At 42.9% G+C, this 15889-nt stretch overlaps 1 protein-coding gene across 3 annotated transcripts in view; it reads left to right on the top strand.

Moving 5' to 3' along the window:
- Positions 1 to 246: 246 nt before the first annotated feature.
- The window catches only part of LOC109889691 (activating molecule in BECN1-regulated autophagy protein 1), a 37832-nt gene continuing 22189 nt past the window's right edge, over positions 247 to 15889 (top strand). For 2 of the 3 annotated variants that reach the window (XM_031823218.1, XM_031823217.1), the window contains exons 1-9: positions 248 to 384; positions 8556 to 8783; positions 10852 to 10910; positions 11056 to 11239; positions 11625 to 11797; positions 11973 to 12039; positions 12203 to 13911; positions 14290 to 14376; positions 14581 to 14766. In XM_031823218.1, the coding sequence (XP_031679078.1) occupies positions 379 to 384; positions 8556 to 8783; positions 10852 to 10910; positions 11056 to 11239; positions 11625 to 11797; positions 11973 to 12039; positions 12203 to 13911; positions 14290 to 14376; positions 14581 to 14766 (2699 nt within the window). In that variant the 5' untranslated portion in view covers positions 248 to 378. Of the gene's footprint in view, positions 575 to 8555; positions 8784 to 10851; positions 10911 to 11055; positions 11240 to 11624; positions 11798 to 11972; positions 12040 to 12202; positions 13912 to 14289; positions 14377 to 14580; positions 14767 to 15889 lie in introns of all 3 variants that reach the window. The other variant, XM_020481305.2, reaches the window with a different exon arrangement.

Raw genomic sequence — 15889 nt, 5'->3', positions numbered from 1 at the left:
AGCGGTGCTTAGTCTCCAGAAATGACCTCATTGGACAGAAAGGGGGACTCCTCCACGCAGCCTCAGCAAAATACATTTATTTCAAATGTAATTTATATAAATAATAGTACAAATAAAAAGTCAGTTTCTTTACATTAGGATGTTTGATAATTGACTGCAAATCAAGTCATTTTAGTAAAAATTATTAAATAAATAGAGGCACCGGCAAATAACAATCTCATTCATGTTTTAGCGCATCGGTTCACTCTGTGTTCTTTGCGATCTGGGCTCTGCTCATGTGACTGTCTGTTTCCTAAACTGGGAAATAGTATACGGATAGCTAGTACAACGAAATAGCGCCATGCAAGAAATTATGTTGAAATAGCTTTTCCAGAGGATATGAATGTAATCAATCGCAAGTATACTAGATTGTTATTTGTCAATCATATTGGTAAATGCATGAATGTGTCAAAGCTAAGTGTAGCCAGTACTCCCCGTACATTTGTGCTTGCTAGCGAATCAGCTAGCTAGTCTCAGCTAGCTTTAGTTGGTCCGCCTACGATGACAAATTTCAACAGAAATACAATAAATAAAGGTAGGCCATGGCCTCTGTAGACTTTTAGCAGATTGTTTGTTAGGTCTCATGTGTTAAAATACTTGTATAGCTAGGTAGTTATGCTAATATCCGGGACTGGCACTTAGGATTGCTAGCTACCCCCTCCTAGCTAACTTTAGCTAGATGCTAACTTTAGCTAGGTAGCTAACTAGCAGCTTTTTTTGTATTGGCTATTTACCAAGTCTAGCGGGTTAACATTGCTAGTTAGCCGTTTTCCCTGGGTAGCCACACACGCAGAGTCTGACAAATTAGCGAACGGAAGTTATGAAAAAACATTTGCAATTCGCTGGGCTTCTGGTTGCTAGCTATCATTTTGAAAGGATTGGTTGTGTTTGTCCACCGAATATGACACGTAGTTTAGTTTTCTATCTAGTTAATATTTGCTTGCTAACTTTGTTTTTGACTACTTGGTTGATTAGCTGACCATTTTCTAGCTCGTTGGTTAGCCCTAGTTGTTTCATAACCATGTCTTGAGTTCGCTAACATTAGCAAGCTGACCGCAGCGGTTTTTACTTTCGATATTTGGAGCACGGTCGTCAATAGCTCACTGACGGAAGGTCCTAGGATGACGGTAGAGTTTATTTGTATTTTTTTAATATATATATTTTTACCGATGGTCCCACTCTTTCCGAGCCAGCAAGGATGAAATATGCTGCTTTCTGGCGCTCCCGTTGGTTAGGGACCATCGTAAAAGTGCAATACCGGTGATTGCGTGTAAGCATTTTTTTGTTGTTGCAATCACATTTCTCTTCAGTGGGGTTTTAACAAAGGTTGGCATCCAATGTTTATGGTGCATTACCGCCACCAACTGTCCAAGGGTAAAACAAACAAACTCCATACAGTGATTGGGGGTGTAATCCAGATACTTTTTTTAATTTTTTTTTTTACAAAACTCTCTCCCACTTCTTCAATAGCTCCCTGCCCAGGCTCTTGGGCCTGAGAGGGTAGCACTGCTCGCAACAGCAGTGATAACTCCTTGAAATCCATTAGTCCCAGGAACTGCTCGGCCACATCCACAATTATGTAAATCTTCCCTCCACTTTAGCCATGCCGTTGATCACCATTGCCATAAATAGCAAAGTCCACCTTCTTTACATGTAATATCTCTGGCTCCTGCTGTGGTGGGAGGCCAACTCTGCAGCCTGCAGTGAATGCCTATCCAACTCCATGGAGTCCTTAGAAGAATCATTAATTCCCTCAGCCATTTGGATCACCTCTGCATATGAAATGCTCAGGACGGCTCTGACTTTGTCAACTTCATTCTCTTTCGACCTCGACAGGCACTCTGAAGATTTCCACCACAGCTGCAACACTTTACACGGTTTCTTCATTACATTCACCATGAACTTCTTTTCCACACCTTCCACCTTCAGACATTTTGTACATGTCCAAACATTCCACAGTACACCATTTACACTGCAAAATAAAAGCCGGGAAATAAAAGCTCTTACCAGGTTTACTCGGATCGGAGGGACTCCACAAAAAAACACAAGAATAAACACTTTTCTTTCTTGTCATCAACTCAAACATTCATCCTACGTGCATCAACCGCTCCATGAATACTCTTCAGCACTTTGATGCCTACTTCTTCCGAGACCCCGGAAATGAATGCCTTAACCGGTGCTCTTCTCCTTAGCTCAAAGCATGACGCAGCACAGCCATCCATTCGCCCGGGATTCCAAAACAAGCTTCTTCTGTTCAGAAGAAACACAAAAAAATCCAGGCCAACCCAATCCTCCTGACCACCTTTATTTCCACTTCTCTCCACCATCTTGGATACTTCCAACAAATTCATCAATTTGGGCCCCAAGCCTCCCAGAAACCAGACTCCCAACATATATGAGGTATTCTCAACACTAGGTGTCTTCTTTCCCACCCCAACTTTGTTCCTTTCCCATTCTTCCTCATTTCCACCTCCTTCTAATTCATGTTCCACATCCTCCTTCATCCCTGACTGTGCTCTCATCTTCTCCCGACGTGCTATTGGTTTCAGACATGTTCCTAACTTTTCCATCGGCCATGCTTCTTTCAGAGTTCGCTGCTTTCCCTGCATTCCATTCTTGAGGTTTAGCCCTATATGAAGATTATACACACTGCATAGGGCCCCCAGTCGCTGAAGGGCCCAGCATTTTTATAGGTTACCGCTAACTACTAAGGGTGATATATTTGAACCATTTACAAGGATACCGTTCAAAAGCTGAACAAGGTTCAAGGTGAACTAGAGATGTAAAACCACAATGTGAAGTAACAAACATTTCTCTGGATACAATCAGTAACATGAAACGAATAAAGACCCGCACACTGTCGAAAAATGGAATAGTTCCAAAATTGAGGCTTGAATGCAAAATAAGGATGTTCATTGAAACACGATGCCCAAAAAAACACATTGTTTTCAGTTTTTATTTATGCACCTTCTAGCACTATAATACATTTTTTGGGGCAACATGTTTCAATGAACATCCTTATTTTGCATTCAAGCCTCAATTTTGGATCTATTCTTTTTTTCGACAGTGTGTGGGTCTCTTTCTTCCAGTATTCTTATTTTGACTCCTACGCATCTGGAATATACACTTTTCAGTAGATCATTCGATAATATTCCTGGAAAATTTTGGGTAGGTGCAACATAAGACCAAAAAATGACAAGGGTTTGAGTGAGAGGACTAACTGGTGTCTCTAAGTGGCCACACACCAAGTGTGCCCAGTTCCTAATTAATTTCAATGCACTTTTATGACTCAAAGAAGAGTCTTCAACTATAAGGTGCTTTTATTTGTATTTTTTATTATTTTTTTGCTCTCCTAGCTGTGCCACTGAGGAACTAGAGCAAGCACACTTGTAGTTTAGTTTGGAACACAAACCTGAATCCCTGCAATTACACAATTACTGTTGTTGTTTACATAATCCAACGGCCCATTATAAATCACAATCTGTTATCTGTCATCTTGTTACAAATCATCAAACATAGTGATCATAAATGTTCACACCGTGTATGACATGTTTTATGATATGGGAATGTGAAGTGCACATTTGGATTCTCAGGTGTTTGGCTTGCTTGTATGACATCAAAGTGGTATTTATTATAATCCTCAACATCTCATCTTTCAAAATACAGAGTCCTCTTCATTTACAGTATTTCCCTTACTTACAAGTGTAAAGGGTTAATTCACGTACAGATCAAATTTTAAATAGCTTCCAGTACAATTTACATATACACCTAAAACCACTTGATGTTGGGATTCTGACCTTCCCCGCCCATAGGTACGACCATTAGAAATGCATTTTTTTATTGAACTGATTTTGCATGAATATATACTGTGATGGGTCTAATTTTCAATAGCTCACGATCCATATAAGCTACAGATCAACTTGATCTCTTATCAAAGTACATGTTTGTTTTGTTTTTTTAATCCTCCCGTTTGATTCGCCAGAAATATTTTTCATATTAGTGTTTTGGTTACTAATGCACATGCAGATCTTATTTTCTATAGTTAATATCCAGATGGTTTTGAAATCCAACACTGAAAATACTTTCCAATATTGTACATATTTATCATGTACAGTCACCTCAAATTTTTGCCACCCTTGATAAAATTGAGCAAAAAATACTATAACATGAATCATTTAAATACGGAACTATATTGTACGATCCCACAGGTGAAGAAGCCGGATGTAGAGGTCCTGGGTTGGCATGGTCTGCGGTTGTGAGGCCGGTTGGACGTACTGCCAAATTCTCTAAAAAGAAGTTTGAGGTGGCTTATGGAAGAGAAATGTACTTTACGTTCAGTTATTTGAAAAAATCTCTGGTTGACATTACTGTAGTCAGCATGTCAATTGCATGCCCCCTCAAACTTGAGACATCTGTGGCATTGTGTTTCGTGACAAAACTGCACATTTTAGTGGCCTTTTATTTTTCACCAGCACAAGATGCACCTGTGTAATGATCATGCTGTTTAATCAGCTTCTTGATATGCCACACCTGTCAGGTGGATGTATTATCCTGACAAAGGATGTAAACAAACTTGTGCACAACATTTGAGAGATATAAGCTTTTTGTGCGTATGAAAAATCTCTGAGATCTTTTACTTCAGCTCATAAAAAATGGAACCAGCACTTGTTGTTTATATTTTTGTTCCGTGTATATTGTTTTATAGTAACACAATTGGACAGACAAAGATATTGTTTAACAAGTAATACGAAAACATGTCAAGGTAAACAGCACCCCTGTTTTCGAAACTCCAGCAACCACCTACTGTAAAATATAGGGGTGGATATTTGATGTTATGGGGCTATTTTGCTTCCACTGGTACTGGGCATCATGAACTTTACCAAGTACATGGACATTTTAGCCAAAAACCTGGATTCATCTGCCAGGAGGCTGAAACTTGGCCACCAGGGGTTCTTCCAGCAAGAAAATTACCCCAAGCACATATCAAAATCCACAAATATATGGTCAGTTGACACCAAAATCAACAAAGTGACTTTGTTACAAGGGATTTTAGCTCTCAAGTACATGCAAGTAAGCTACACAGTAGGTTGCGTGCGAGTGAGAAACATCACAGGTTTGTTGTTTGACCTTGTATTTTACATAAAATTAATTAAAAATAAACTAGCTAAAATGTCTAAATGTAATTGTTGTGAGAAAAAATATAACCTTGGTTTAAGATCTCTAGATCATTTAATTGAGACAAAATTGAGGCCTTGTTAAGACAGGCCCCATGAGTGCATAATATTCCCCCATTGAAACCAATGTAAAGTCACTTTTTAAGACTGAATGGAATGGTAAAAACAAATGCTGTAGCTGCATTGATCTCTGTCATCTGATTATAAATGTATCACTCTATTCATCTTAGCTAAGATCTTCTATCGAAGAGGTATTGAGAGAGAACTCTGAATATCAAACCAATATCTAAATTGAAAACAAATTTACAGCGGTACCATGCTGTTTTCTTAAATATTTGTTAGATAGCTAGCTAGCTAATTACTTGTTTGTTGTTAATAAGTGAGATATATTAATCATTTTACCAATACTTCTAATTATTAGCCAGGTCGCGGTTGTAAATCAGAACTTGTTCCCAACTAGCCTACCTGGTAAAAAAAAAAAAATGAGGTTAGCCTAGCTACATGGTTAACAATGTAAGCTAAAGCTGACCTCCCAAGGTAGTCGGCCACTTATGATTTGTCTATTTTGAAAATATACTGTAGGTGCTTGTTTAGACCTTTACAGTGGTTTAATATTTTGTTTGTCAGTTGAGCATTTCAGCAATCAGAATGATCATTCTTATGCGATTTGAAATGTATTTCACCTATTTTTCTCGCCAACCTTGAACTATTTGACAGCTTGAGAGCAGACATTTTCCTTGAAAACCTGCAGTTGTCTATTTAATAACGACATGTACCTAGGCACCAGGCCTATGTTTATTCAGTGTCAATAGAGATGAAATATCAGCATTCCTTGAATACGGACATATAGACTAAGTGTTTAGTATCAGCTTGTAAAGGTTTGTATCTTGATAAAAACCAAAACAGCATTGCGTTTAGCCATAATAGATAGTTCACTGCATCATGACATGGTTATCACTTGGCATTCTCAGACTAACGGTATTGGAGTTGTAATATTGCAATAACACAGTTTGTAGTGCAAGTGGTGTCGTGTATTCGGGTTGCTTTTTAAACAACATATGGTGTGCACTTTGAGAAATCACCAGACTCTTCAAAGTCTGTTTTTGAGACTCAGCACCATAGACTCATACTCGGCACAAATACATATATCACTGGCCCTTCAAATACAACCCCAGTTGTTCCATCTTGAATTGTAATTTACATCAGTCTAACCACAGAGAGAGTTGATGAAACGCCACTTTTTGGAGTCCTGGAATACAATATTCCATAGCACAATGATCTGTGTTTGGACCCGATTTGGATGTCTGTCTTACTTGGAATTCCAATTAGGCCCACTGGTCATGGTTTTAAACTAATGTTGCACCGCCTGCCAAGGATTGTGTATTCCCAATCGGACTCTTGTGTTGGTCATCTTTGTTAATAGGAAAATCTCCCGCCCCAGTGTTGGAAAAATGGTCCCCTTGTTTAAAATGCCTTGGGGCTTCAACCCTAAGGTTGATGTCAACGCCCACCCGGAAATCTAATTAGCATAATAATAAAATATTTCTTAAAAATCCTTCATTTTAAGCTAGAGAGATCTGTTTTTTTTTTTTGTGGCATTGGATGCGTCTCAATCCACTGCGTCCGCCTATGTAACACTTCTGTATTTGCGGTGACAGAGCTAGAGTGGTGTTTGTCAGACCATGAGACATCCCGAAAATCGGTCTTCTCACAAAATCCTCTTTAGCGTCCGAATAGTTTGGCCTACAAACTATGACCCTTCTATGGAAAGATGACTCTCACAAACACAGTGGTGTTCTCCGTTTTGCTCCATGACCCCACAAGCGTCTTGGGACTCGTCTGAAGTTTGTACAGCTGATCTGCCAACTTCTGTCCGTAGCGTCTGAACATTTTGGGCTACACCCTAATATGACCCTTCTGTGTAAAGGTGAGACTCTCCCGAACACGTACGTACATGTTTTTCTCTAGGACGCCCATGGGCCTCACAAGACTCGCCTGGTACCAGTTGAACAAAATGAATGGAGGTACAGTGGGGCAAAAAAGTATTTAGTCAGCCACCAATTGTGCAAGTTCTCCCACTTAAAAAGATGAGAGAGGCTTGTAATTTTCATCATAGGTACACTTCAACTATGACAGACAAAATGAGAAGAAAAAATCCAGAAAATCACATTGTATGATTTTTAATGAATTTATTTGCAAACAATTTTTTTACTGAATTCTTGGCTGATTTCTTTTGATTTTTCCCTTGATGTCATGCAAAGAGGCACAGAGTTTGAAGGTAGGCCTTGAAATACATCCACAGGTACACCTCCAATTGACTCAAATGATGTCAATTAGGCTACCAGAAGCTTCTAAAGCCATGACATTTTCTGGAATTTTCCAAGCTGTTTAATGGCACAGTCAACTTAGTGTATGTAAACTTCTGACCCACTGGAACAGTGAATTATAAGTGAAATAATCTGTTTTAACAAGTTTTAATGACTCCAACCTAAACTATGTTATTCCATGTATGTAAACTTCCGACTTCAACTGCATCTCTCAGATATAGGATAAACACTTCAGAACAAACTTCCTTTGTATTTTTTATTTTGGGACTATGTTATTCCATGTAGTTATTATGTTATTCAATTTGTTTGAATGGGCTAACAGCGGTAAGGCCCAAATAATTATTCATCAAATATTTTTTCATGTTTTTTTTATACTTCAAGGGGTCTTAAAATTCAAATAGCAAGATTATCCTTGCTGTGACATTCCTAAAACATTTCCATATAGCTTAGTAGTACCCCATCCCCCGGCTTAGATGGGGCTTAGACTCTTATGGGTTAAGGGAGTGCTAAAGCTCTACTGTTTTGCATTGGCAGTGGTGTTTTGCCAATTTGGAACCAAAACATGACAAAATTGTAAAACAGCGCACCGTTTAGGCAACCTTCCAGATGTGAGGTTTTAGCTTTGGCTGCATGTGTATGCTAGCCAGAGAGCTGCAAACTTGCATGTTTTATTTAAGGACACAGAATATTTTAGTACTGATCTCCTAAATAGTTCCAATGCACGCATTGGGGAATGCTGCCTCTAGCTGTCAGTTTACATAATGGGCTATCTTCGCCAATCATGCTACTAATAAATTTCAGGCCTAGAACTGCCCCCTCACATCACACAGCACACACCCTCATGATCTTCAATGTGGTCCTCTGCTGTCAAACTCTCATTTTCTGTTACTTTTCAATAAAGTAAACTACTAGGCCACCCTCTTTTTTCCCTTCTCTTTCCCTGTGCAAAACCTATGCCTATCCCACCACAACAACTAACTACGATCTCCTTCTTGGCACTCTCTTCCCTCCCCAGCCTCTGCATGGCGAGCTAGCAGCAGCAGAAGTGACTCTCCCTAGAGCAGGCAGAGAGCAGTGGTGTGGCCCCGGCCTGTACAGGAGGAGAACCATGGCCTCTCGTCATCAAAGGAACTCTGTGTGGATCCTGTCCACCCGGGAGCGCGGCTCGCAGGCCTTTGGCTCCCAGCGCCTCCTGCAGCAGATGGTGGAGGAGAAGGTCCGCTGGATGAAATGGCAGAGTCAGGTAACAGCCAAAGACGACCCATTATCCCAGTAAAGAGAAGTCAAAACTGCTTTGGTTTCAACTAGGGCTGGGCGATATGGCCAAAATATTATATCACAGTATTTAAAAAAAATTGGATGGTAAAAATGAAGGTATTTTTTAAAAGTTTAAAAAAAGTTTTTGAATAATAAAAGTTATACATTTGCTTTATGAGTAGTGAGTGATTCTAGGGTGGCAACTCACACACATTCTAAGTGATTTCCATTCGGATTGTTTTATACTGTTCAATTCAACTTCAACCAAAACAAATTTCAGCACTTTTATCATTTCTGCCTTTCCTGCACTCAATTACAGTGGTGGGAAAAGTACCCAATTGTCATACTTGAGTAAAAGTAAAGATACATTAATATAAAATTACTCAAGTAAAAGTGAAAGTCACCCAGTAAAATTTTCTTGAGTAAAATCTGAAAGTATTTGGTTTTAAATATACTTAAGTATCAAAAGTAAATGTAATTGGTAAAATGTACTTAAGTATCAAAAGAAAAAGTATAAATAATTTCTAATTCCTTATATTAAGCAAACCAGATGGCACCATTTTCTTGTTTTTATTTATTTATTTATCTATAGCCAGGGGGACACTCCAACACTCAGACATAATTTACAAACAAAGCATTTGTGTTTAGTGAGTCCTCCAGATCAGAGGCAGTAGATGACTAGGGATGTTCTCTTGACAAGTGAGCGAATTGGAGCAATTTCCTGTCCTGCTAAGCATTCAAAATGTAACGAGTACTTTTAGGTGTCAGGGAAAATGCATGGAGTAAAAGTTACAGTATTTTCTTTAGGAATGTAGTGACTTAAAAGTTGTAAAGTACAGATACCCCCAAAAAATACTTAAGTAAAAATACTTTCAAGTACTACTTAAGTACTTTACACCACTGCTCAATTGAGATAATTTCCACACTGCCACGTAGGCTACACGATATGAGCAAATAATCGAGGACTTATTTTTAACCAAATGTTGCAATTGTGATTTGACTTGCGGATTAGAGCAAAACTGTTGGAATGATGGAAATAGAATGACTATTCTAATTCTATATTTTGAATACAATAGTGGTCACTTTGAATACAGTGTTGTTTGAGATGGCAACTAAAAAATGCCAGGGAGTTATTGTTACAGGGTAGGAACAAAGTGTTGATAAGTGTTTCCTAGGGCTACTTATGTAGCTAACATATTCTTGCTTTGCATATTCCTCTTTGACTTAGAAGATACTGTTGCACAAACAACATGTTGATTTAGGTCTACACCATCACTGGTGTTATCAGGCTGTATTAGCTAGCTAGCTAACAATTAGCGTCTCACAAGATTCAGGGCAACTTGCTAAGAAATGACAAACTAGCTGTTTGCTGATGTAAGAAACACAAACTAATAGAGTCATTATAGAACACTAGTAGAGTTCTATTAAGAAGCAAAGTGTGAAAACAGCATTGTTGTCATCAACATTGTTGCATGTGCTGCATTGACCATGCAGACTGAACACAAGTGTCTCGTGGTTGAGGAACATCAAATGCGCTCATTGAATGACAGGGGGCGTTTCTAGGTCTGTGTGTATAAATAGCGAAGGTAACTATAAAAATGTACATTACACATGGCGTATCACATTTAACAAACCAAACATTCAAATACCGGTAAAGAAAAACCCAAACCACTGCATCATTACGGGTATATCATAAAATACGGTATACCGCCCAGCCCTAGTTTCAACAGATATGGAATAGTAGTACGCGATCCATCTCTCGCTGCCCACTTGCTGCAGTAGGCGTTTTGATCTGGAGTGCATTATACAATTGATGTAACTCGTCACCATGGAAACAATGTCCTGTGCTTGTCTTTTTCATCTTCAGTCTATTTGGGGGCTGTTCTTCAAAATCCCTAATAATATGAAGTTAATGCATCACAATTCGACTTGAATCAAGTCATAAGTTTAAAAAACCTGTCTATTTTGTGTTTTTTCATTTTGTGCTTTTAATAATCAATGTGCTACATCCATGTAAGGCTCTGGCATTAAGTGATGTTTGTTGCCTCACACAGAAAGTAGAGCTGCCAGATAGCCCTCGCTCCACGTTCCTGTTGGCCTTCAGCCCAGACCGGTAAGGAACTCAACTGACCCAGCCGCATGAATCGATTCATGAGCACATTTGAGAGGCAGGGCTTCCTTTAACATTATAACAGCAGCAGTACCATTCACTCCATGCACCTGTTTTCTCTCTCCCCCTCTTTTATCCACTCTGATAGAACCCTCATGGCTTCCACTCACGTCAACCACAACATCTACATCACGGAGGTGAAGACTGGAAAGTGCCTGCATTCGCTCGTGGGCCACCGCCGCACACCCTGGTGTGTGACCTTTCACCCCACCATCCCCGGCCTGGTGGCCTCCGGGTGCCTTGACGGAGAGGTCCGCATCTGGGACCTGCATGTAAGTGGTGCCTTTTCTAAAACACAGACAGACCCCTATTAAGATGAATAAGACAAGTTTCAGGTCCCTGCTTGCTAAGGTGGATTGGCATATTTTATTGTTATGTTAGGTTGTAAGACTCCCATACACAGCACAGTCTCGACAGAAGTAAATGTTGAGGTGTACCACAGGGAACTCACCTTTGTCCGACTGGTTTGTGGCGGCTCCAGGCGTCATAAGGAAACTTTTCCATCTTCAATGTGTTGCTATTGGTTGCCTAGTTGATAAACCCTGATCACAGCAGTCCGCATTCCGTAAACATCAGGCAAATGTTTTCTATCCTGTATTGCCGTACCGTTCTTTTTTCTTTCTCTATTAAACCCCCTTCTTGTGTTTGTTTCTGCAGGGTGGCAGTGAGAGCTGGTTCACAGAGAGCAACGTTGCCATTGCCTCGCTTACCTTCCACCCCACCGCCCAGCTCCTCCTCATCGCCACCAACAATGAGCTACACTTCTGGGACTGGAGTCGGCCCGAGCCCTTCGCCGTGGTCAAAACCGGCAGTGAGACTGAAAGAGTCAGGTGGGACACCATTTAGGCACAATTATTTATATTGTGTTCTATTTCATTCTGTGTGACATATTTCGGGAAGATGGATTTTAAATATGTACAAAATGTCTAAACATTTATGTTCCATTCACATGCAACAACCCCCAGTGTAGTGAACATGTTGAATGGTTTGCTCCATCTCTCTCAGGTTGGTGAGGTTTGATCCTTTGGGGCACAATCTTCTGACGGCTATTGTGAACCCCTCCAACCAGCAGGTGAGTCATTCGTCGCTTAGTGCCTGAACGTCATGCTGAGTTGGGAATAAGGCACATTGTTTTCTGTCTAGAAATGAAAGAATCTGCTCAAAGCCTTAATAACATGGCTGTACCCTAATACCCTTAAACAATCAACATGACTGTACCCTAATATGTTCTGTAGAATGATGATGAGTCCGAGGTCCCCATGGACAGTGTGGAGATGCCCCACTTCCGCCAGCGCTCCTTCCTGCCCTCCCAGCCTGTACGCCGTACGCCAATCCTCCACAACTTCCTGCACATCCTGTCATCGCGCTCATCAGTGGCGCAGGCTGGGGGGGATGCTTCCCGCCCTGGCGGGGAGGGCAGCGGTGATCCTCCCAGCATGCCTTTGGGCCAGTACCCAGCCTCGCAGGACCGTGGACTTCCCTACCCAGGTTGCACCCAGCACCTGGGCATGGTGTGCCTCTGCAGCCGCTGCATGGCCAACCGCAGCCCCTCTCTGGGGGAGGGTCCCTCCACTTCCAGGCCTGTTGTCCACCCCGAGCTTCCCCAGGTGGCCTCTCAGCCAGCCCCCCACACCTCCACCTTTTCGGCCCATACGGAGCCCCGGCAGCCTTCAGAGCCCACTGGAGCCCAGCAGCGGCCCTCGGCCTTCACTACAGTCTACTACAGTGCCGGCAGCTCCCTGCACCGTGCCGTGCCTACCACCCACGTGGCCAGCCAGCCCCTGAGCCAGCAGCTGTTGCCCCCGCCCGCCAACCACCAACACCAACCCCCATCCCGCCCTCTGCCCGGACCTGACTGGACACGCAGCCTGCTAAACATGAGAAGCTCAGAGAGCGGGGCCGGATGTGGGGGGAGCAGTGGAGGGGGTATGGGTGGTGTTGGGGGTGGGATGCTGCCCCCCCGGACCAGCTCATCCTCTGTCAGCCTGCTGTCAGTGCTGCGGCAGCAAGACGGCTCCTCCCAGTCCCCCGTCTACACCTCCGCCACCGAGGGACGAGGCTTCCCCCCGCAGCCGGGCGCCGAACTTGGCCCCAGCCCAGTGGCCAATCAGAGAGGAGGAAGTGGTGGTGGAGGAGGAGGGGTGGGCTCCAGCAGTGGGCACCACCCTTTCTGGGATGGCACGCGCAGCAACCCGGCCTCGTTCCGCAATGTGCTCCAGTGCAATCTTAGCCGCTACTTCATGGAGTTTGACCGCATGCAGGACCTGGAGTTGCCGCTGGGGGCCGCCAGCATGGATGTTGGGGGAGGGGAGGGCGGCCAGGAGCAGATGCAGGAGCTGCTCAACAACAACATAGACCCAGAGAGACCCGGGCCCTCCGTGTCCTCCCACTACCAGCCCCAGCCACCCCCACCTGCCCCTACCGAGAACAACCCCCCTCCCTTCTCTAGCGCCGCCCACTCCTCCCGGGGCCACCTGAACCGCTGCCGGGCCTGCCACAACCTGCTCACCTTCAACCACGACTCCCAACGCTGGGAGCGCACCAGCCCAGCGTCCTCCACCTCTGCTGTCTCCACGCAGGAGGGCCCCAGCTCTCCCTGGCGGCAGCCCCCCAGCCCTGCCTATGAGGAGCCCCATGCATCATCACGGAGCCGGGATCCACACCCCCATCCCCAAGAGAGGGAGAGGAGTGTAGCCCAACCCCCTGAGCCCAGCGAGCTACAGCCCTCCCCAGGCCCTCACGTTGCGGCCATGCCCTTCCCCACCATTGCGTCGTCCTCTGCCCAGCCCGGGGAGCAGACAGTGGGCCTGGTGTTCAACCAGGAGACAGGCCAGTGGGAGCGCGTCTATCGCCAGGCCGCCTCCAGCCGCTCCACCGACGCACCGTCAGAGGCCTTAAGCCAGGAAATGCCTGTGGATAACCCGGATGAGGACTCTCTGAGAAGGTAGAGTAATGAGAAAGGCCTTGGTAGTCTCTGGGGTGTTGTTTTTCGTTCAGACCAGGGTCCTGTTTAGTAGGGCACAACGCAGCAAAATATTTTGAAAATGAAAATGAGCATTTCTTATTGAATGAGCTCATATTGTACCACTCTGTTTCGGACTGTTTTCATCAGTTTGGTATCTACTGAACACCACTTGTCTCACTTTATCTAGCGATCCACTTTGGCATGATAACATTACAGCAAGTGACTACTGGTCTGCTTTACGCAGTATTTCCGTAATAGACTTATATTGTCCAAATAGTAGTATTTGTATAAAACAAATACACTCCCTTTGCAGAGGAGATTAATTGCTGATCCATTGCTTGGTGGGTTTGTTCACAGAAGGCTGTTGGAGTCCTCCCTCCTCTCTCTCTCCCGCTACGACATGGGAGGATCCCGAGACCACCCTATCTACCCAGACCCCGCCAGGTACCAATCTTAACCCCAATTAAAATGTTATAATGTTTGATAGGACAAAACCCATTGAGTAAGGTTGAAAAGATCCTTAAGTTTCCAGGTGTGTTAACAACCTGAAAATTTGGGTGAAGTTTCTGGAATTTTGCAAGCCTACTATGAACCCTACAGCTGTAATCTCCCATTGAACCCTTCTATCTGCGGTTATTTTTTCGTCAGGTTGTCCCCGGCTGCGTACTATGCCCAGAGGATGATTCAGTACCTGTCAAGGCGGGATAGTATTCGCCAGCGCTCGCTGCGCTACCAGCAGAACCGGCTGAGGACACTCTCCTCTTCGTCAGACAGCCCTGCCGGCAACCCCTCGGCCGCCATTGAGAACAGCGACGTGGAGTTTGAGGAGCTAGAGTGAGTTGGCGGCAACCCATCCTGGGTCCGGTTGCCTGATAGTGATTCAACTTCGTCTTACATGTGTTTTAACGATGCATCTTTCCTACAACGGCCCAAGATGTAAATTGCGTTTCCCAAAACACCAAGCAGAGAAAACTTTGCTAAGTGCGTCATTGAGGCATGTGTCGATACTGATAGGGTCGAAAGAAAGGGAGTGCTGCTCTCGGATCAGCTTTCTCCATTTAAATCTTACCTTAACATTATAATTATTCCACAATACTGATGATCAGCTCCAAGAAAAATATTATCACCTATGGCCGCGAATATTGAGGTGGCTTATTCGAAGGCTTGCCCGATAATAATTCACTAAATCACAGATTTGGCACATCATTGCACACATGTTAGGCTAGATATGAACTATATTGAGACAAATTACAGACAATAACAAGTATTATAATATAACTAAATTTATTGAACATGAAATGTATTTCAATATGATTGAAATAGGTCTATGGCCTACTGTTTATATTTTATTTCTGTTATCTCGGTTTTCATTTTGAAGCATATTTTTATATATTGGTTGTTGGTAGAAATTGCAACTTTGTATTTGTAGTCAATTTGTTCTGAAGTTATCGGCGGTCTCAGAGAGAAGGATGAACCGTGTGTTTCTATGTTCAGCAGAGATCCTCTGTGTAGAAAGTAACGCGGAAGGGCAAAACAGTATCTATCGATGCACTTAGCTGTTCTACGAGTGATCTGAGGCAGGCGTTAGATTACGAGCTTTTTCAGGTGCAAGGTTAATAATGATGGTTTTGGGAAACCGCTCCAGAGATTTAACGATGCTTCTATGAAGGTTCTAATGATGGGAAACCGGGCCCCGGCCCCTTAAAGCTAGAATCCTTAATAGAAACAGTAAAAAAGCGGTCACGCCGCCTCTGTTTTGGTAAATAACTGAGGGATGGAGCTGGAGAGATGTTACCACTTTCAAATTCATAGATAGAGATATGAATGTAAGGACACATCGGTGGTAGTGCATGCAGGCTGTCGCCAATTTTATAAATGCACAATTTGCCTAAATGGATCATGGAAACAATAATGGAAACACAAGTTTTATTGTTTAGTTATAATGTCCTTACATCCA

Source organism: Oncorhynchus kisutch, linkage group LG4 (assembly GCF_002021735.2).
Source record: "Oncorhynchus kisutch isolate 150728-3 linkage group LG4, Okis_V2, whole genome shotgun sequence".
Lineage (NCBI taxonomy): Eukaryota > Metazoa > Chordata > Actinopteri > Salmoniformes > Salmonidae > Oncorhynchus > Oncorhynchus kisutch.
The sequence above is the reverse complement of the archived record's forward strand: the minus strand, read 5'-3'. Positions and strand labels throughout refer to the sequence as shown.